This window comes from Argopecten irradians, chromosome 14, assembly GCF_041381155.1.
Source record: "Argopecten irradians isolate NY chromosome 14, Ai_NY, whole genome shotgun sequence".
Taxonomy (NCBI): Eukaryota; Metazoa; Mollusca; class Bivalvia; order Pectinida; family Pectinidae; genus Argopecten; species Argopecten irradians.
In genome coordinates this window covers 38,664,741-38,688,759 of record NC_091147.1, presented here as the reverse complement: position 1 = coordinate 38,688,759, position 24,019 = coordinate 38,664,741, and the positions used below count along the sequence as shown (strand labels likewise).

The following is a 24,019-nucleotide window of genomic DNA, read 5'->3' as shown; positions in this document are numbered from 1 at the left end:
TCCCTCCCCCCCTTTTGGAGTGGGGTTTTATCCCCATAAGAACTATACAGGCTTACCTCCCCTCCTTTTTTTGAGTGGTTTTATCCCATAAGAACTATACAGGCTTACCTCCCCCTCCTTTTTTGAGTGGTTTTATCCCCATAAGAACTATACAGGCTTACCTCCCCCTCCTTTTTTTTTAGTGGTTTTTAATCAACCTATCCCATAAGAACTATACAGGCTTACCTCCCCCTCCTTTTTGAGTGGTTTTATCCCCATAAGAACTATACATGGCTTACCTCCCCCTCCTTTTTTGAGTGGTTTTATCCCAAGAAGAAACTATACATGCTTACCTCCCCCCTCCTTTTTGAGTGGTTTAATCCCCATAAGAGACTATACAGGCTTACCTCCCCCTCCTTTTTTGAGTGGTTTTATCCCCATAAGAACTATACAGGCTTACCTCCCCTTCCCAATTGAGTGGTTTTATCCCCATAAGAACTATACAGCTTACCTCCCCCTCCTTTTTGAGTGGTTTTATAATCCCCATAAGAACTATACAGGCTTACCTCCCCCCTCCTTTGAGTGGTTTTATTCCCCTTACCTACCCTTCCCTTTGAATGCGGTTTTATCCCCATAAGAACTATACAGGCTTACCTCCCCTTCCCTTGGAGTGGGTTTTATCCCCATAAGAACTTACAGGCTTACCTCCCCTTCCTATTTGAGTGGTTTATAATCCCCATAAGAACTATACAAGGCTTACCTCCCCTTCCCTTGGAGTGGTTTTATCCTCATAAGAACTATACAGGCTTACCATCCCCTTCCCTTTTTGAGTGGTTTTATCCCCATAAGAACTATACAGGCTTAACTACCCTTCCAATTTGATGGTTTATATCCCATAAGAACTATACATGCTTACCTCCCCCTCCTTTTTGAGTGGTTTTATCCCCATAAGAACTATACAGGCTTACCTCCCCTTTTTTTGGTGGTTTTATCCCATAAGAACTATACATGTACCTCTTTTTTGAGTGGTTTTATCCCCATAAGAACTATACCAGGCTTAACCTCCCCCTCCAATTTTGAGTGGTTTTATCCCCCATAAGTACTATAAACATGCTTACCTCCCCCTCCTTTTTGAGTGGTTTTTTCAATCCCCATAAGAACTATACAGGCTCTACCTCCCCCTCCTTTTTTAGAGTGGTTTTATCCCCATAAGAACTATACAGGCTTACCTCCCCTTCCCTTGGAGTGGTTTTAATCCCCCTACTAAGAACTATACAGGCTTACCTCCCCTTCCCAATTCAATATTACCTCCCTACCCAATTTCAATGGGTTTTCATCCCCAAGAGAACTAATACAGGCTACCTTTAACCTTACCTCCCCCTCCCAATTCAAGTGGTTGTTTTATCCCCATAAGAACTATAGCAGGCTTACCTCCCCCTCCCTTTTTGACAGTGGTTTTATCCCCATAAGAACTATACAGGCTTACCTCCCCTTCCTATTTGGAGTGAATTAAGAACTAACAGGCTTACCCCCCTTCCTATAGTAGTTTATCCCCATAAGAAATATACAGGCTTACCTCCCCCCCCTCCTTTTTGAGTGGTTTTATCCCCATAAGAACTATACAGTCTAACCATCCCCTTCCCTTCTTGAGTGGTTATTTATCCCCATAAGAACTATACAGGCTTTACCTCCCCCCTCCCAGCACTTTTATTGCATCTTGTATTAGCTATTTTCATACTCCCATTTCCTTTAAACTTCCTTATACATCCATACATGCATTCTGGAAACAAAACAAAGGAAAGTCTGGTTAGTTTAATATAGTAGATAGACTACCTACAATAAAAGTATACTCTATACTTATACATAGATAAAAGTTAATAAACTTTACATTACATTTTACACTAATTACACTTAATTATTGTATATAGCAAGCCCATATATACACAAATTAGTTTTAGTTTAATATAGATAGACTGACCTAACTTAAAAGATTACTTTACTTACAAAGAATAAGAGTTACTACAATATACACTATTTTACACTAAATGTATACTTTATTATTTTATCTAGCAAGCAATATATATATACAAATGATTATAAATACAGAATATTAAATTAGTTGCCATATGATTGTAATGGGTCTCTATACACTAGTGTATGTCAGTGTAAACTCACTGCTATGTCTCTGTATACGGCTATCGCTCTCTGAGTGTCGCCACGATCAACATGACTTTCCTGGGGAGAAACAAATAAAAAACTATTATTACTAAAATTGACACTTAGATTTTATAGATTTCCATGAATTTCTATAAATTTGGCAATAGTCTTTATCTTTATTATTATTGCTCCATTATAAATTGGGTATGTCCGACACATTATCACAAGCCCTCCACCTCTGGGTAGCCAGTTTGAATCCCCTTTGGAGCATTTGCAGGACTTACTGCTGGTCAGTGTGTGTTTTTCTCTCTAAAACCTGGCAAAGTCCTTCAATAACATTGGCAGTTGGCAGGGACATTATACCAACCAAACCAAATATCATTCTGTCTGATAATTACAGAGTTATCTACCCTTGTGGGTAGGTATCAAACATCTCCACTGTTGCTACATTATGACTTACCTCTACATGGCGCTCCAGTTCTTTCAGCAGACTTGGGTATTTGTCTAGGCGTGTGAAGGGTTTATATAAGTTAGTGGTAAGGGCCATGGCAGCGTTTGTGGCTCCTATACTCTCCATAAACTTACTCAGCTCTTCTCTGTAACAGACATATATACATAGAACACCATCATAACGAACCTCTTATGACCACATAATTACAAACATCTACCTTGTACACCCAGGTGCACAATAAAACATGGTCAAAAGGACCACTTAGGACCAATGAAATTGCTTAATTACAAATATAATTTTATTATTTTCAAACATGTTATAGGATCCTTAAAAGCATATGAAACTTGTGTTATAACCATGAATTTGTTTTATAAGCGTTTTCATTATAAACATGTTTTTGTTTTACTGTAATTTAGTTTTATTTCAAAAATATTCATTTTTTGATCACCATTCTGATATGGGTTGTGTGAATTTAGACACAATGCACACGGCCAATATACAGGACTGAGTACTAAGTTTACTATTTATTCATATTACAGAGTTATCTGCCCTTGAATGTAGATACATCATTTTTGCATATCAAAGACTTTTCTGCCCTTGAATGTAGGTATACCATAATTTCTGTGTTTAATTTCTGACATTATTTTCCAGAGAAACTTTGACATACAAACTAAAGCCATTACATTGATACAGGTCTACATGTTTTACACCTTTTACGCGTCTACATACACATTTCCGTTTATTCTGACAAATAGCCACCACATTGCCCATGTGGTAACTGATAACTGATAAATGAGGATATAAACCTAACTATTCATTCTGAATAGCCAGCACAAGGGCAGATAACTATGATAAATTACAACATAAACCTTACAGTTCATTCTAAAATAGCCAGCACAAGGACAGATAACTCTGAAGAATGACAACATACCGTTTATTCTGAAGAATAGCCACAGCTCTAGGATGGTTAGCACAGTAGGCGAGGTACAGCTCCTTTAGTCGGGGCGCGTGCTTCATGAACGCTCCTCCTACCCGTCGTTGGTGCGGTGTACATCTACAACACAGTCAAACAGTGTCAATCTACACATCCTTATTTGGTTCAGCTCAGATAATCATATGTAACAGGGCGAGGGTAGTGTGCCACCAGCCTGGCTCGAAACCCGCGACCCTAGACTTGCTGGTACGCCAATCTACCGACTGACTTAAAGGGAAATTAATTAACTCTGGCGTAAAGCTAGAGGGCAACCATATCATTATGTACAGTATTTTCCACTAAAACCTGTTATACATATAATGGGCGACAGTAAAATATTTGTACAACAAAGTACACTTAGTACTGAATCAGAATACTATAGTTGGTTTTATTTATGAGGGATTAAATTTCGATATATTCACGGATAAGGTAATTTCTGCAAACTTAAATACCTGCGAAAAAATAAAACCTGTAGCAATAACTATCAGAAACTAACAAATATGCAAACATGTCTACCCATTTATAAGAATTAATGAGGAGAAGGCAAAATATCCTCTTTGTTCTCAGCCATACAGTGAAACAATTATGTTGGTATGGATGACTATTATCATTACTATACTTACTTTGCACATTCTTCTAAAGAATTTAGAAAATTATTCTGGAATGCAACAATTTCCTCGAGGTTTCCTACTAACTGTAGATATTCTGTGGGTGATAATCTGTAATGAGATAAAACAACATTTGATATAATATTAAATGTTATAGTACAGTTTAAAAATGGAAAAAGATGAAATATACTATCCAATACAACAATTCAATATCAAAATACAGTTTGTATTTATTCCCTTATGTCAAACACAATCTTATTTGTCCTAATTGCAACTAATTCTTAAGATGCTCCAACGCCGACAGAGCATAAATGATATTTATCATTTGAACAATAATATGGTGTTGAATCGTGTCTATTCATGCCTAATTAACACAAAAAATAATATAAAAATAATTTATTTCGCCTTTGATGCATGCACAATCAGTACTCATTCCATATAGGATATAGTGCCACAGAATTTTTTCAGGATGCAATTAATTATTTTTCATATTTTTAACTTGAAGTAAAATTAGAAGCTCAAACTTTAAGAATGGTGGTAATGGTGTAAAGTAAGTTTACTTTTGTAAACCTGAAGAAAAAATACTAAAAATCGTCTGCTTCTGTTTTTGATAGTGAAAACTACCATTTATCAGAGGTGGAGCATCTTTAATTATCAGATACTGTATACAAACATTCTTTGCAACTACTAAATTTCCATTTCAACACCAATTCACCGATTTACCAGTTGGTATAAAATACCTTCCAATATCAATGAGGCATATATAAATTCGTAGAGATAACTTTCACAAATTTACTTTGATCGCAAAAATCGTGAAAGTAAATCACAGGGAAAAGACAACTGGTTTACAGTAAATCTAAGTTTGACAAAGGTCCTGTGCGAAACAAACTGAACGTATGTCAAAAACAGACATTAAATATTTTTTTCTTTAATGAGGGGATTGATTGCTAAAGAAGTCTCCACTTTAGTTCTGAGAAATTGGAAATAGCCCACTTAGAGATAATGATGTTTCCTTGTTCAGTATATATACGTAGTAAATATAAGAAAAGGATACATACATGCTGGAGCCTTGAATGGGCTGTATATATGTCTGTAGAACCATGGTCATTTCCTGGACATGGGTCTTCTCTGTGTCTATCACATTCTGAAGCACCTGTAGGTAGAAATACCATGTTACAAACACTGTAACATTCTGTATTTGCATATTACAAATCATCTCTTCTTCTTGCAAAAGTTTTTTTTTTTAAGTCGTGTGCTTTTGTGACTCTGTAACAAGATCTCAATCAAGTGTGGACCCTTTCTGAAGTTGATATTATACAATTATAGACCTATTTTCAGGTGGATACAGTGAGTTATCAACCCGAGGCAGTGATATAACCGAGGCCACAGGCCCATTCACTTACAGAGAAACTGGCAGGGATCAATCTAGGTTTTGAGGGAAACTACCCTTTTTCAAAATAGGGGAAAGTTTGGCGAAATTTAGGGGAATTTGAATCTTCTTATTTTGGTCCAAAATTTGGAAAAATTTGCAAACAAAAGTCTAAAAAATATTAATGAAAAATAAGTCACAGGGGAAATTGTGTTACAAAAACGGTCATTTTTTAGCTTAAAATGGGGAATTTATAAATCTTAAGTGAGAATTTTAGGCCAGAGGGGAATTCATTCCTTGAGGGGAAATTTACCCATAAACGGTAATAAATCAGAGCTAGATTGATCCCTGCTTAACCAACTGTATTGACAAAGATTAACAAATATCATTGAATTAGGAAAGTCCCTTATGCTATATTTGGGTACCACTTGACGTCAGAAGTGATTATGACATCACAAATAAGAGGAGATTCCTTCAATCTATTTTTGACACAGGTAACTGGACTTGCGGAAGGTATCTGGACTCGGACCAGTAACCTTGCATACAGGACTTAGACCAGTATCCTTGCATTCATTTGCTGAATACTATGAGAAATATATCAGCTAATTAAAAATCAGCAAATATACCAATCATATAATGTGTTATACTGACCAGTCAAAATCAAATAATGACAAAGGAGCCTTCCTCCTCCCAAAAGGTCAATATTTAAACCTATAAACAGGTTAAGTATAGCATAATATTGACTTATGATCCCAGAGCTATGTGAATGATAAAATACTCACAACATTATGATAGTATGGCATGCTCTCTCGCTTAAACAGTGGAACTTCGGCCGCTCCTTTAGGCGTCACTGAGTGCCGTAACACACCCATTAATTCTGTGGAGAAAAGGATATTTTATCTTAAAACAGGCAGGATATAGAAAGTCTATCAGTAATATATTAAACTATAATAGTTGATTATTGCTTCCGTAAAAACAATAACGAAATATGTGTTTCTCACAGCTTGACTTCCTTTAAACTGTTTTATAAAGTTGATAAAAGCAGAACCCCTGACTTACCTCCTTTTACTTCCTTGGTATAATTGCTTGGGAACCAGCCCGTTTTTCCATTAAGTGTTCCTTCCCACCAGCCTCCTTCCATTGTTTGGGTAACTGTCACTATGTCACCCTTCGAAAAGCATAGCTGGAAGGTTTAACAAAACATTTGTGAGACAAAGACCCATGTTTGCACAAAAGTAACTTGATATATTTAAGATTGTGATGCAGTTGCAGGCAATATGCAAATATTCTTTAATAATAGTACCAAAGGCAAAATAGCAATATGCAGATACCCTCAATAACAGTTACAGGCAATATGCAGATAACCCTCAATAACAGTTACAGGCAATATGCAGATACCCTTTGTAACAGTTACAGACAATATGTAAATACCCTGTAATAACAGTTACAGACAATATGCAGATACCCTCAATAACAGTTACAGGCAATATGAAGATACCCTCTAATAACAGTTACAGGCAATATGCAAATACCCTTAATAATAGTTTACAGGCAATATGCAAATACCCTTAATAACAGTTACAGGCAACAATATGCAAATACCCTTAATAACAGTTACAGGCAATATACAGATACCCTTAATAAAACAGTTACAGACAATATGCAGATACCCTTAATAACAGTTACAGGCAATATGCAAATACCCTTAATAACAGTTTACAGGCAATATACAGATACCCTTTATAACAGTTACAGACAATATGCAGATACCCTTAATAACAGTTTGCAGGCAATATGCAAATATTCTTTAATAATAGTACCAGCAATATGCAGATACCCTCAATAACACTTACAGGCAATATGCAGATACCCTCAATAACAGTTACAGGGCAATATGCAAATACCCTCAATAACAGTTACAGGCAATATGCAGATACCCTTAATAATAGTTACAGGCAATATAACAGATAACCCTTTATAACATTACAGACAATATGCAGATACCCTCAATAACAGTTAACAGGCAATAATGAAGATACCCTTTATAACAGTTACAGGCAATATGCAGATACCCTTAATAACAGTTACAGACAATATGCAGATACCCTCAATAACAGTTACAGGTAATAAGCAGATACCCTTAATATAACAGTTTTACAGGCAATAAGCAGATACCCTTAATAAAGCAGTTACAGGTACAATAAGCAGATACCCTTTATAACAGTTACAGAGCAATAAGCATATACCCTAATTATACACAGTTTACAGTTCAATAAGCAGATACTCTTAATAACAGTTACAGGCAATATGCAGATACCCTTAATAACAGTTACAGACAATATGCAGATACCCTTAATAACAGTTACAGGCAATATGCAGATACCCTTTATAACAGTTACAGGCAATATTGCAGATACCTCTTATAACAGTTTACAGGCAATATGCAGATTACCCTTTTAATACAGTTACAGGTAATAAGCAGATACCCTCCAATAACAGTTACAGGCAATATGCAGACACCCTTTATAACAGTTACATGGCAATATGTAGATTACTGTACTATAACAGTTACAGGCAATATGTAGATACCCTTAATAACAGTTACAGGCAATATGCAGATACCCTTAATAACAGTTAACAGGCAATATGTAGATACCCTTAATAAAATAACAGTTACAGGCAATATAGCATATACCCTTAATAACAGTTTACAGGCAATAAGCAGATTACCCAATAACAGTTAACAGGCCAATATGCAGATACCCTTTATAACAGTTACAGGCAATATGTAGATACCCTTAATAACAGTTACAGACAATATGCAGATACCCTTAATAACAGTTACAGACAATATGCAGATACCCTTTATAACAGTTACAGGCAATAAGCAGATACCCTTTATAACAGTTACAGGCAATAATGAAGTATAACCCTTTAAAACAGTTACAGACAATAACGCAGATACCCTCCAATAACAGTTACAGACAATATGCATACACCCATTATAACAGTTACAGGCAATATGTAGTTTCCAGATAAAAGTTAAAGACAATAATAAACAGTTACAGACAATTATTGAAAACATACCTTTATAAACAGAATACCAGATAACCCATAATAACAGTTACAGGCAATATGCAGAACACCCTTTAATAACAGTTACAGACAATATGTAGATACCCTTTATTAAACAGTTACAGGGCAAAATGTAGATACCCTCCATTAACACGTTAAGACAATATTGCAGATACCCTCAATAACACTGTTTTCAGGTCAATAAGCAGCAGTACCTCTTATATTAACAGTTACAGGCAATATGCAGATACCCTTTAATAACAGTTTACAGGCAAAATGGCAGACGATACCCTTTGCAGTTACAGGTAAAATCATGTAGATACCCTTAATAACAGTTACAGGGCAATATGCAGCTACCCTTAATAAAAGTTACAGGCAATAAGCAGATACCCTTAATAACAAAGCAGGATTTGAGTTAACAGTTACAAGACCAATATGCAGACACCCTTTATAAACAGGTTACAGGACAATATGTATATAACTTTAATAACAGTTACAGACATATGATGACACCCTTCAATCAACAGTTAAAGGTAATAAGCAGAAACTTCATAATACACATTTACAGGCAATATGCAGAACCCTTATGTAGATAACAGTTACAGGCAATAACCAGTATGCAGATACACCCTTAAATATCACTGTTACAGGCAATATTGTAGATTACCCTCTAATATCAGTTAATAAACAGTTACAGGTGAATAAGCAATAAACCCTTTTATAACAGTTACCGCACAAAAAGCAGATACCCAGTTATAACAGTTGTCAGACAAAATGCAAGACACCACCTTGTAATAACATTTATGTATAGAATAAGCAGATATTCTTAATAGACAATATGCATTATACCCTTAGATAACAGTTACAGGCAATATGAAGATACCCAAAATAACATTTACAGGTAATAAGCATACACCCTTGTTTACAGACAATATAAATCATACCCTCAATAACAGTTTTACAGACAATATGCCAGATACCCTTAATAACAGTTCACAGGCAATATGTAGGATCCTCTTAAATAACAAGTTACAGGCAATAATGCAGATACCCTTCAATATAACAGTTACAGGCAATATGCAGATACCCTCAATAACAGTTACAGTCTCTATATGTAGATAACCTTTATAACAGTTACAGGCAATATGTAGATATAACTTTAATAACAGTTACAGGCAATATGCCAGAATACCCTTTATAGACAGTTTATACAGACAATATGCAAGATACCCTTTAATAAACAAGTTACAGGCAATATGAAGATACCCTTAATAACATTTTTTACAGGCAATATGCAGATACCCTTGTAATAACAGTTACAGGCAATAAAATATGCAGATACCTCTTATTAAACAAGTTACAGGAAATATGTAGATACCCTCAATAACAGTTACAGGCATATATGTCTACAGGACTATTACCCTTAATAACAGTTACAGGCAATATGTAGATTACCTTTGATAACAGTTACAGTCAATAAGCAGATACCTTTCAATAACAGTTACAGGGACAATATGCAGACACCCCTTAATAACAGTTACAGGCAATATGTAGAAGATAGATTTGTTCCCTTAATAACAGTTACAGGCAATATGTGCAGATACCCTTTAATAACAGATTACAGGCAATATGTAGACAACCTTAATAAACAGATCACACGCAATATGTAGATACCTTTTAATAACAGATACATGCAATATGCAGACACCCATTTAAAACACAGCTACAGCAATATGACGATACCTCTTTATAACAGTTTACAGACAATACGGTTTAAAAGGCATACCACTTAATAACAGTTACAGGCAATATGTAGATACCTTTAAAAACAGTTTTAAACAGAACCGCAAGTATGCAGATTACAGATTAATACCAGTTACAGGTCAAATTAGTGAAGATACCCTTAAATAACTAGTTTTACAGGGCAATGATGTAGATACATTAATAACAGATTACAGGTCAATATGCAGACACTCTTAATAACAGTTACAGGCAAAATAAAAACCATTTTATAACAGATTACAGGCAAGATATGAAGATACCCTTAATAACCAGTTAAACAGCAAAATTATGTAGATACCCTTTCATTAACAGTTACAGGACAAACAGACAGATATACCCTTAATAACAGTTATACAGAATATGTAGAAACCTTTATAAACTAAGTTACAGACAAACAAGCAGATACCCTTAGTTAACAGTTTTACAGGATCAATATGCAGACACCCTTTATATAACATTTACAGGTACTAATGGTTATAAGCAGATATTCTTAATTAGACAATATGTAGATTTACCTTTAATCACAGTTACATTTGGGCAAATATATGAAGATTTACCCTTTATTAACAGTTACAGGTAATACCCTTGTTAATAAGACAATATGGTAGATACCCTTTAGTTACAGACAATAAGCAGATAACCTCAATAAACAGTTACAGGCAATATGTAGATCCCTTGAATTAACAGTAACAGGCAATAAGTAGATACAATTTAATAACAGTTACAGTCACATAAGCAGATACCCTTAATAACAGTTACAGGCAATAAGCAGATACCCTTAATAAGGCAATATGCACCCTTAATAACAGTTACAGGCAATATAGATACAACAGTTACAGGCAATATGTAGATACCCTTAATAACAGTTACAGGCAATATGCAGATACCCTTAATAACAGTTACAGACAATATGCAGATACCCTTTAATAACAGTTACAGGCAATATGCAGATACCCTTAATAACAGTTACAGGCAATATGCAGATACCCTTAATAACACAGTTACAGGCAATAACAGTTACAGGCAATATGTAGATACCCTTAATAACAGTTACAGGCAATATGCATAGATACCCTTAATAACAGTTACACAGTTACAGGCAATATGTAGATACCCTTAATAACAGTTACAGGCAATATGCTAGATACCCTTAATAACAGTTACAGGCAATATGTAGATACCCTTTATAACAGTTACAGGTAGAAGCAGATACCCTTAATAACAGTTACAGACAATATGCAGATACCCTTTATAACAGTTACAGGCAATATGAAGATTACCTTTATAACAGTTACAGTTACAGGCAATATATGTAGATACCCTTAATAACAGTTACAGGCATAATAACAGTTACAGGCAATATGCAGATACCCTTAATAACAGTTACAGGCAATATGCAGATACCCTTAATAACAGTTACAGGCAATATGCAGATACCCTTAATAACAGTTACAGGCAATATGCAGATACCCTTTATAACAGTTACAGGCAATATGTAGATACCCTTAATAACAGTTACAGGCAATATGTAGATACCTTTAATAACAGTTACAGGCAATATGCAGATACCCTTAATAACAGTTACAGGCAATATGTAGATACCCTTAATAACAGTTACAGGCAATATGTAGATACCCTTAATAACAGTTACAGGCAATATGTAGATACCCTTAATAACAGTTACAGGCAATATGTAGATACCCTTAATAACAGTTACAGGCAATATGCAGATACCCTTTATAACAGTTACAGGCAATATGTAGATACCCTTAATAACAGTTACAGGCAATATGTAGATACCCTTAATAACAGTTACAGGCAATATGAAGATACCCTTAATAACAGTTACAGACAATATGTAGATACCCTTAATAACAGTTACAGGCAATATGTAGATACCCTTAATAACAGTTACAGGCCTAATAACAGTTACAGGCAATATGCAGATACCCTTTATAACAGTTACAGGCAATATGTAGATACCCTCAATAACAGTTACAGGCAATATGTAGATACCTTTAATAACAGTTACAGGCAATATGCAGACACCCTTAATAACAGTTACAGACAATATGCAGATACCCTTTAATAACAGTTACAGGCAATATGTAGATACCCTTAATAACAGTTACAGGCAATATATGTTTATAACAGTTACAGGCAATATGACAGATACCCTTAATAACAGTTACAGGCAATATGTAGATACCTTTATGCAATATGCAGATACCCTTTATCACAGTTACAGGGCAATATGTAGATACCCTTAATAACAGTTACAGGCAATATGGACACCCTTTAATAACAGTTACAGGCCATATTTCAGATACCCTTTAACTAGTAAGAGTTACAGGCAATAGACTGTAGCGGCGTACTAGGTTTGGAAAGACCTGCATGCTTGGGGGTGCAGGGGACGATAGCTGAGGGTCCAGGAGCGAAGCCCCGGTATGGGGTATAGGGGGCGAAGCCCCCAAGAAGCTGACGGGAAATTGTTACAGTGTAATAACTATTTTACCTCTTTGGTAACTATAAACGTATATATGAATGGTTAAATGGAGGTCCTATTAACATGTTTTGGCAAAACAAAATGAAAAAAAAAAAACCCAACACCTTTTCATTACAAAGATCTCTCAATGAAATGATATTACTGGAAGTAGACTGATGCCCTCAGAAATAGAAACAAGATACGAAAGTAGGAAATGGGTTTAATTTAGAAAATCTTTCATTTAACAAGAATAAATTATTCTCTGTCTACAATCTCATTACTTTCAGTTCATATAGTGCATTTTTTTTTAACAATGGAAAGATTTGTAGCTTTCTTACTTAAAGCAAAACAACAGAAGTTGGTTTGACTGAAACATTGATGGATGTTCATATAAAACAAGACATCATCTTAAGTGTCTGTATGCTAGAAGGCATCTTCATTGAGTTTTAGTAAGCGACTCAAACACCGGAAATTTTGTTTATTTATCATTCACCGTCAGCTTGAAGAAACTAGCTTGAATCAGACAAAAACACACAGAGTAAAACTGAATCAGGCTCGAGGACAATTTCATGGCAAAATACCAAGACACTTATCAACATTGTTCTCTGTTTTCTAAACGCCCTGCAGGAACTAGACATTTCCATCTAGATATTTTGACATTTGTGGGCAGTGATAAATTGATTTTTCACCAACAGAGATTTAATGGGGAAAGGGGAATTCTCAGGAATAATGGCAGTTTGTATGTTATCCACCAAGTTGTGATATAGATGTTTCCTAGGGACTGTAACAGATTGTTTCTAGGGACTCCTGGTCTGGTAATAATGGCTGTTTCTAGGCGACTCCTGGTAAATATGGCTGTTTCTAGGGACTCCTGGTAACCAGGACTGTTTTCTAGGGACCTCCTGGTAAATATGCCTGTTTCTCTAGGGACTCCTGGTAACCAAAAGAACTTTCTAGGGACACAAGGGAACAATGGATGTTTCTTTCTAGGGACTATCCTGGTTAAATATGGCTGTTTGCTTAGGGACTCCTGGTAACACAGGACTGTTTTCTAGGGACATTCCCTGGGTAACCAGGGATCTGTTTCTAGGGACTCATGGTTAACCAGGGACTCTGGTTATGGGCTAGGGACTCCTGGTAACCAGGGACTGGTAACCATGGCTTTTCTAGGGAACTCCTGGTTAACCCAGGACTGTTTCTCCTGGGAGGGACTTCCTGGTAACCAGGACTGTTTCTAGGGACTCCTGGCTAACCATGGATGGCTGTTTCTAGGGACTCCTGGTAAATATGGCTGTTTCTAGGGACTCCTGGTAACCAGACTATGGCTGTTTCTAGGGACTCCTGGTAAATATGGCTGTTTCTAGGGACTCCTGGTTACTATGGCTGTTTCTAGGGACTCCTGGTAAATATGGCTGTTTCTAGGGACTCCTGGTAAATATGGCTGTTTCTAGGGACTCCTGGTAACCAGGACTGTTTCTAGGGACTCCTGGTAACTATGGCTGTTTCTAGGGACTCCTGGTAAATATGGCTGTTTCTAGGGACTCCTGGTAACCATGGCTGTTTCTAGGGACTCCTGGTAACCAGGGCTGTTTCTAGGGACTCCTGGTAACCAGGGCTGTTTCTAGGGACTCCTGGTAACCATGACTGTTTCTAGGGACTCCTGGTAACTATGGCTGTTTCTAGGGACTCCTGGAACCTATGGCTGTTTCTAGGGACTCCTGGTAACCAGGACTGTTTCTAGGGACTCCTGGTAAATATGGCTGTTTCTAGGGACTCCTGGAACCTATGGCTGTTTCTAGGGACTCCTGGTAACCAGGACTGTTTCTAGGGACTCCTGGTAACCAGGTCTGTTTCTAGGGACTCCTGGTAACCAGGACTGTTTCTAGTAACTCCTGGTAACCAGGACTGTTTCTATGGACTCCTGGAACCTTTGGCTATTTCTAGAGGCTCCTGGTAACCAGGACTGTTTCTATGGACTCCTGGGATTTAAGGCTGTTTCTAGGGACTCCTGGTAACCAGGGCTGTTCTGTTTTAAAATATGTATTTTTTTTTTAGAAATTCTTGATACTATCTATTAATGTTCTTCCATAAAATGAGATAAAAAGGTCTTTTCTTATATAAAAGATGGTCCAAATGATCATGACTATAGAAAGTTTGACTGATATACATTTATAGACAGTTTTGTTTTCTTTGTGTTTGTATAAAACTTCCTTGTTTAAAACTGGGATAACTGAAAATATTTTTCATGGTCAGAATGACCAGGATTTTGATAGACAAGGCTGCACAGTGTACAAACAAAATAACATAGCCCTGTCACAATACACAATATATATACAGAGCACAGTCCATCTGGATATGTTTATTACACATATTCAGGTTATAGATCAGTGTAGCACTAGGGTCAGACTGCAGTCTGGACTGGTGCTGAGAACTAAGTCTTTGAAGTCTGATAGACTGGTAGAGATTCTGCTCATTCAATCAGCTCACAGCAGCAGCTATCTACCAGTCTTTACTCTATAGGTGGGCACAAGGCTTGTACAATGTTATCATGTAGAGAATATCCTCATACAAAACAGCGATATAACTTCATGATTATAGCTATACTACTGAATGAAACTTCTGTTTCCCATTTTCTGATCTTATCTCTTTTAATGCACTATAACAATCTTTCGTTGTGACATTAATAACTTTACTACATGCACTTTCCCCATAACAACCTTTCTCTATATTAATTATAACTTTCTTACAACATTAATAACTTTACTACATTCCTCTACTAATTATAACCATTTACTATAGACAAAAACCTTTCTCTACATACATTATAACTTTACTATAGTCATATAAGCCTTTCTTACAACATTAAAATTTACTACAGATATAAGCACTTTATAACCTTTCCCTATAGACAACCTTTCTCTATATAATTATAACTTTACTATAGATCATAAACCTTTCTTACAACATTAATAACTTTACTATAGCATATTAACCTTTCTTACAACATTTCTCTAATGTTTATAAATTACTATAGTCATAAGCCTTTCTTACAAACATTATAACTTTACTATAGATATAAATCCTTTCTTACAACATTAATAACTTTATAGATATTTCTTATAAACTTTACTATAGACATAAACCTTTCTTACAACATAATTATAACTTTACTATAGATATAAACCTTTTCTTACAACATTAATAACTTTACTACATTTCACTTTATAACCTTTCCCTACGACAACCTTTCTCTATTATAATTATAACTTTACTATTGATATAAAGCCTTTCTTACAAAATTATAACTTTACTATAGATATAAGCCTTTCTTACAACATTTTAAACTTTACTATATGCACTTATAACCTTTCCCTATGACAACCTTTCTCTATAATTCCTAAATTTACTATAGATACATAAACCTTTCTTACAACATTAATAACTTTACTACATTCACTTTATAACCTTTCCCTATGACAACCTTTCTCTATATAATTCATAAATTTACTATAGTCATAAACCTTTCTTACAACATTATAACTTTACTATAGATATAAGCCTTTCTTACAAAATTTTATAACTTTACTATAGATATAAGCCTTTCTTACAACATTTATAACTTTACTATGACAACCTTTCTCTTACAACATTATAACTTTACTATAGACATAAACCTTTCTTACAACATTATAACTTTACTATAGATATAAACCCTTTCTTATTATAACTTTACTATAGATATAAGCTTTCTTACAAAATTATAACTTTACTACATGCACTTTATAACCTTTCCCTATGACAAACCTTTCTCTATATAATTTATAACTTTACTATAGATATAAACCTTTCTTACAACATTAATAACTTTACTACATTCACTTGATAACCTTTCCCTATGACAACCTTTCTCTATATAATTATAACTTTACTATAGATATAAGCCTTTCTTACAACATTATAACTTTACTACATGCACTTTATAACCTTTCCCTATGACAACCTTTCTCTAAATAATTTATAACTTTACTATAGACATAAACCTTTCTTACAACATTAATAACTTTACTACATACCGTATTCGACCCAATAAGTGCCCATGTCCCTGTAAACACCCCTCCCCATTTTTGAGGCCTTCATTTTAATTGCCCAGGCATAAATAAAGACTAAAAACTGTATAGATTTGCAATAACTTCGTCTTATTAGCACTTTTTCAATTTTTTTTAAACGCCCTGGGCGCTTATTGGGTCGAATACGGTATATACTGTACAACAAGAATTATTTGTGGGTACTTTTTTCAGGGTTTGGAGCTTTCATATTATTCTATGGATAGATATATACATGGACAGCCTATGAAACAGCGATACAAATGGTATATAAAACATGTCTCATTGTTTACATAGCAACCACGAAAGCAACAAAAAATTCTTCACAAAGAAACAATAATGTTATACAGTATATAAATCTTCCCTATAACTTTACTACAGATGTACAACATTCTCTGATACATTCATAACATTCATAATTTGGTAGAACTTTCTCGATAACAATTATAACTTGACTTTGGATTAAAAAAAAAAATCCCTGATTTTCATATCTTTACTACAGAATTAAAAATTTAATTTCTCAACATTCTTTTTTTTTTACATCTTTTTCTTTACTACAAAGGAAATGTTTTGTCTGATACATTTATTACTTTATAACACATGGAAACTGTTCTCACTTACACTTATAACTTAACTACATTTATGACTTTACCAAATTTATAACTTTATAACACATGAAAACTGCTTTCTTTAATATTTATAACTTTAATTTGTATGTGTTTAACTTTCCCTACTTCATTTATAGCTGAAACCTGTTCTATCAACACAATATAGATATCAGTAATCAACCCCAGTAATGAAATACTTTAAAATTGAAAACTGGACCAAAATAAGCCACACATACACACTACTGAAAAGGGGAACTGTGGAATACTTATATTATATATATATATATATAATGTAATACCCTGCTGTCCCATCCCTGTGAACTTTTAATCTATATTTTGGTAAGCGCTCATAGAGTCTTATTGATTTTATATTATATATGGTAATACTGTGTCTCCCCATTAGACTGAATTCTATCGATATGTTTTCTAACAGATGTATATACCACGGACTGAGACAGGCCTCCACAGATATTTTTGCCTCTGTAGCAGTTTACACCACTCTAAGCTAGCTCACCACCACTTAACACTGCAGCAGCTCTGATGATAAGCACCTGGCGTTCTAGTTCATTACTTTTTATATGGATGTACCCATGTATACCTTAACAGGTGCTTCTTGTTAACATATATAAGTACTTGTGTAAATATATTATTTATATCAAGGTTCTCCATCACATACATAGCAGAGGTTTGATTCAGATGCAGAAGTAAATTGTGGAATAATGGTAGAAATAAAATTTCCACAGATATTTCTTGTGTATGGTATGAACAAAAGTTGTTTTATTTTGAAGGTCATTGACTGATATAAGAAGCTAATGAGTGCCGTATTAGACCAAATAAGTGCCTCCATCCCTATAAGCACCCCTCCCCCATTTTTTGGCTTCAATTTTACTTATTTCAAATTAAATGCAGACTGAAAATATGAAAACCGTTTTGATTTCCTCACATATTTCTTTTGCATATTGATTTATGGCTTACTTTGTAGAATAATTTTATGAAAGGCTAGTCCAAATTTGTTTCTATTTTTTATGCGCCCCAAGTGCTTATTGGGTCAAATACGGTATATACAATAATCATCAAGCAGTTTGTGTTTACCTGTATCTAGTATTACCTGTAACTTGTAATCAGTAATAACTGTAACCATGCAGTTACTATAGCATTATCTGTAAATAACATTCTCTGTAATAAGCATTACTTGTAACTTATCACTTTTACCTGTAAGCAGTGTTACCTGTAACCATAGGTTGTAATCAGTAATAACTGTAACCATGCAGTTACTATAGCATTATCTGTAAATAACATTCTCTGTAATAAGCATTACTTGTAACTTATCACTTTTACCTGTAAGCAGTGTTACCTGTAACCATAGGTTGTAACTAGGGAAACCTGTAAGTGACATTACCTGTAAATTGTCTGTAAGAAGCACTACAGTTACTTGTAACAGCATTACATGTAACTAGTGATAAGTGATACTTGTAATTGATGTTATCTGTAACCAGAGTTACTTGTAACTTGTAATCAGTGATACCAGTAATCAGTGATACCTGTAATTGATGTCACCTTTCACCAGAATTGCCTGTAACTTGTAATCAGTGATACCTGTAATTGATGTCACCTATAACCAGAGTTACTTGTAACTTGTAATCAGTGATACCAGTAATCAGTGATACCTGTAATTGATGTTACCTGTAACTTGTAATTAATGATACCTGTAATAAGTGATACCTGTAATTAATGTTACTTGTAACCAGAGTTACCTGTAACTTGTAATCAGTGATACTTGTAATTGATGTCACCTGTAACCAGAATTACCTGTAACTAGTAATAATTGATACCTGTAACTAGTGATACCTGTAATTGATGTTATCTGTAACCAGAATTACCTGTAACTTGTAATAAGCAACACCTGTAATCAGTGTTACCTGTAACCAGTAATCAGTAATACCTAAATCAATACTACCTGTAAGCAGTGTTATCTGTAACAGCATAGCCTGTAATTAGTGTTTACCTGTAGATAACCTGTAATCAGTACTATAATACTACCTGTAACTAACATTACCTGTATTCAGTTTAACACTAAGTACAATATATCTATACATACCTCATCATTGTTTGTGCCTTTGAAGTTGTGCAGAGCCTTCACCCGCTTTGGTTGCTGTAGGTTTGGTTCCACCATTTTGATGAATTTTGGTTTTGGTTTAAGTTCCGGTTTCTTGTTAGGGCTGTATGGGGGCTCCGGTTTAAGGGGTGGAGGGGGTTCCGGTTTCTTGGGTATAAGATTCGCTGTAGCGGTAGCTGTCACATGTGCACGTGTGACATTTATCGCTTCGTATGGATTCTCCTGAACATCCTGAAACTCCTCATAAATAGGTTCGTCTTCATGTGGTTCCGGGTTACAGGTATCAACCCTGATGATAGTGTTTCTAGGCGAAACAAAAGGAGTTGAGTCTTCAGATTCGCCGGTCAAAACCCCTCCTTCCTCCCCCTCGGTTCTGTTTTCCCCTGGGGTTGGGCAAACCGACTGTTTGTTATCCCCTACGGCGGGGCACACCTGTTTCGCAGCCTTTTCTTCTTCCTCTCTCTGTTGCCCTCTCTCCTCTAAAATAGCAATAAAATCATTGATTTCATTCACAATCACATCAAAATCATCCGACAGTTCTGTGCTAGAGGTTTGTTTCTGCTTCACCTGCTTCTCCATCTCCCGATAGAACCAGGGACTTATAACACCAAACCCAATATTATCAGAGATAAAACATCGCCTCTTCTACAGAAACTGTACACAAGCCTACATAAGATACTTGGTAAAGGAAGCTGGGGAGAAGTCAATTCAAAACTTCCAAAGATTTCACGACTTATTTCTGAATCACAGAGGCCCACTTTGGGATCTCGCAACATGCAAAAGAATGCACTCGGAATGCCTAAATAATCATAACCAGCAGAAATGTAAATCCATCCCTGATTTTCAATTTCCTGTGAAGGCAGAATCTAAGAACTGGGCTCTACATGCCAATGTTAAATAGTGCTACAGTGTATACAGGGGGAGCTGATGTTAGATAAACAAGATGTAAATTGACCCAGAGTAACCTCTCCAGATATATGTCAGTCTCACTGATTGGTTCCCTCTCATGCTGATGCTGATTGAGGGGGGTCACCAGGGGGTAATGTTCATCCATTGGAGATCAAACCCTCTGATGTCTACTGTACAAACAGTCTATCTGCCTACAGGAGCTAAACGCCAGTCATACAGTACAGCTAAACTGCTCCGTTTTTACCCCGGTTTTTCACTTCTATATTGAATCTAGTTAGAAAAGCTGCAGAGCTGCCAAAAATTAAGAATGTTTGAGAAAACTTCAAACCCAGACGGGCTATCTATAAATAGTTTGTATGCCTGGAGCTGATAAGACCTATGATCTAATGATAAGTAGAAGCAGTATACCATAGGGATGTTTCTACAGAACTAATGCATGTTGCTGGACAATACTACACGGATTATTACTAGTGTTTTCTTCATCATAACATCCAGTATACAACTCTTAATGAGAGGAGCTGAAGGAAGCAGATGTTTTCATGATTCTACAGGAGGCTTGGTGGATCTTAGAAGCTGTGAGCAACAGAATAATGATTTGGGAACTATCATCTTCTGAGGATTGGTGGAAAAGGCAAATTTAAGGAGAAATTATCTGATAAGATTTGATGGATCTGAGGGGCAGTACCAATATGTTAGGAAATGTGATCTTTTAACACATGGTGGATTAGAGGGATTCAGGGAGTATCACCTGATAAGATTTGGTGGACCTAGAAAGTCATGAGGAGGTACAGGGTATCTCTAATTTATGATTAGATGAGACATGGACGATAAGGTGCATTTTTATGGTTTGGGGACTATGATCCGACAAGGTGGATGAGAGAAGCTAAGAGGGGTAGTACTGATAATTTGGGGACTATGATCTGACTTGGTGAATTAGAGAAGCTATGAGGGGTAGTACTGATAATTTGGGGACTATGATCTGACAAGGTGGATTAGAGAAGCTATGAGAGGTAGTACTGATAATTTTGGGACTATGATCTGACAAGGTGGATTAGAGAAGCTATGAGGGGTAGTACTGATAATTTGGGGACTATGATCTGACTTGGTGGATTAGAGAATTCGAAGCTATGGGGGTAGTACTGATAATTTGGGGACTATGATCTGACTTGGTGGATTAGAGAAGCTATGAGGGGTAGTACTGATAATTTGGGGACTATGATCTGACAAGGTGGATGAGAGAAGCTATGAGGGGTAGTACTGATAATTTGGGGACTATGATCTGACTTGGTGGATTAGAGAATTCGAAGCTATGGGGGTAGTACTGATAATTTGGGGACTATGATCCGACAAGGTGGATAAGAGAAGCTGTGAGGGGTAGTACTGATAATTTGGGGACTATGATCTGACTTGGTGGATTAGAGAAGCTATGAGGGGTAGTACTGATAATTTGGGGACTATGATCTGACAAGGTGGATTAGAGAAGCTATGAGGGGTAGTACTGATAATTTGGGGACTATGATCTGACTTGGTGGATTAGAGAAGCTATGAGGGGTAGTACTGATAATTTGGGGACTATGATCTGACAAGGTGGATTAGAGAAGCTATGAGGGGTAGTACTGATAATTTGGGGACTATGATCTGACTTGGTGGATTAGAGAAGCTATGAGGGGTAGTACTGATAATTTGGGGACTATGATCTGACTTGGTGGATTAGAAAAGCCATGAGGGGCAGTACTGATAATTTGGGGACTATGATCTGACAAGGTGGATTAGAGAAGCCATGAGGGGCAGTACTGATAATTTGGGGACTATGATCCGACAAGGTGGATAAGAGAAGCTGTGAGGGGTAGTACTGATAATTTGGGGACTATGATCTGACAAGGTGGATTAGAGAAGCTATGAGGGGTAGTACTGATAATTTGGGGACTATGATCTGACAAGGTGGATTAGAGAAGCTATGAGGGGTAGTACTGATAATTTGGGGACTATGATCTGACAAGGTGGATTAGAGAAGCTATGAGGGGTAGTACTGATAATTTGGGGACTATGATCTGACTTGGTGGATTAGAGAAGCTATGAGGGGTAGTACTGATAATTTGGGGACTATGATCTGACTTGGTGGATTAGAAAAGCCATGAGGGGCAGTACTGATAATTTGGGGACTATGATCTGACTTGGTGAATTAGAGAAGCCATGAGGGGCAGTACTGATAATTTGGGGACTATGATCTGACTTGGTGGATTAGAGAAGCTATGAGGTGTAGTACTGATAATTTGGGGACTATGATCTGACTTGGTGGATTAGAGAAGCTATGAGGGGTAGTACTGATAATTTGGGGACTATGATCTGACTTGGTGGATTAGAGAAGCTAAGAGGGGTAGTACTGATAATTTGGGGACTATGATCTGACTTGGTGGATTAGAGAAGTTATGAGGGGTAGTACTGATAATTTGGGGACTATGATCTGACTTGGTGGATTAGAGAAGTTATGAGGGGTAGTACTGATAATTTGGGGACTATGATCTGACTTGGTGGATTAGAGAAGCTATGAGGGGTAGTACTGATAATTTGGGGACTATGATCTGATATACATTTTGTTTTAATGCTGTTGCAAGTCTTAATACTTTAAAGTCAGATCTGTTGATGTTATATAATTGCAGCAGGGCAATTCATTCAAATCTTTACATGTATACAGTCTATGCCCATGCATATCCCATTTGATTTTACCTCGACACTGATAAATTGAGGCTATATGTCCTGTAGCTATAGCGGGATTTATTTGTTTCTCATTTTTACAAATTAAATTTTACATGTATACTTTGTATTAGTATACAAACACATATAAATGTAAACACATATAGATGCATAAGATAACAAGCTAGAATTTTCTCTGTGGTGGTTTAAATATGATATGTATCAATTAAATATATGATAGGGGAGTGTGAAACCTATCAAATTTGAGTATTATATTAAAACTTTTCTAAACTTGGTTCAGCATTCCTAAAATTTGCGCTTCAATAATAGCCAAAGAATCCTACACCCAGGGTCATATCCTGCAGTGCATGCTATATGGGTGTGTTGGGGTGCTGATGATCTAGAACTATCTTATAAGTTGGGGTAAAAGATTGGACTGAGAGTTTTAGAGATACAGATCTAAACAGGAAACTTTACATTCTGTATGGTTCAGTACCCCTAGAATCCTACTCCCAGGGTTGAATTCTGCAGTATATGTGTGTGTCAAGGTGCTGATGATGTCCCCTTACAACTACTGGTATCTTTTATGTTTGGGTAAAATTGGACTAAAAGTTTTTTTAGAAATGGATTTAAACCACCCAAGTCTATATTGCATCATCTTTAGTTTCCACAGCCTTTGAAATCTACACCTATGTCAAGGTCAAATCTTG

The 24,019-nt window shown here is 35.9% G+C and overlaps 1 protein-coding gene across 1 annotated transcript in view; it reads right to left on the bottom strand.

The window, feature by feature from the left end:
- LOC138307190 (rho guanine nucleotide exchange factor 7-like) overlaps window positions 1-20,570 on the bottom strand; it is a 52,102-nt gene extending 31,532 nt beyond the window's left edge. Inside the window, 9 exon segments of the mRNA XM_069247824.1 lie at window positions 1,718-1,759; window positions 2,155-2,214; window positions 2,597-2,732; window positions 3,519-3,641; window positions 4,184-4,279; window positions 5,227-5,321; window positions 6,320-6,414; window positions 6,597-6,720; window positions 19,689-20,570. Coding sequence (XP_069103925.1) covers window positions 1,718-1,759; window positions 2,155-2,214; window positions 2,597-2,732; window positions 3,519-3,641; window positions 4,184-4,279; window positions 5,227-5,321; window positions 6,320-6,414; window positions 6,597-6,720; window positions 19,689-20,285 — 1,368 coding nt within the window. The 5' untranslated portion in view covers window positions 20,286-20,570.
- Window positions 20,571-24,019: the final 3,449 nt, after the last annotated feature.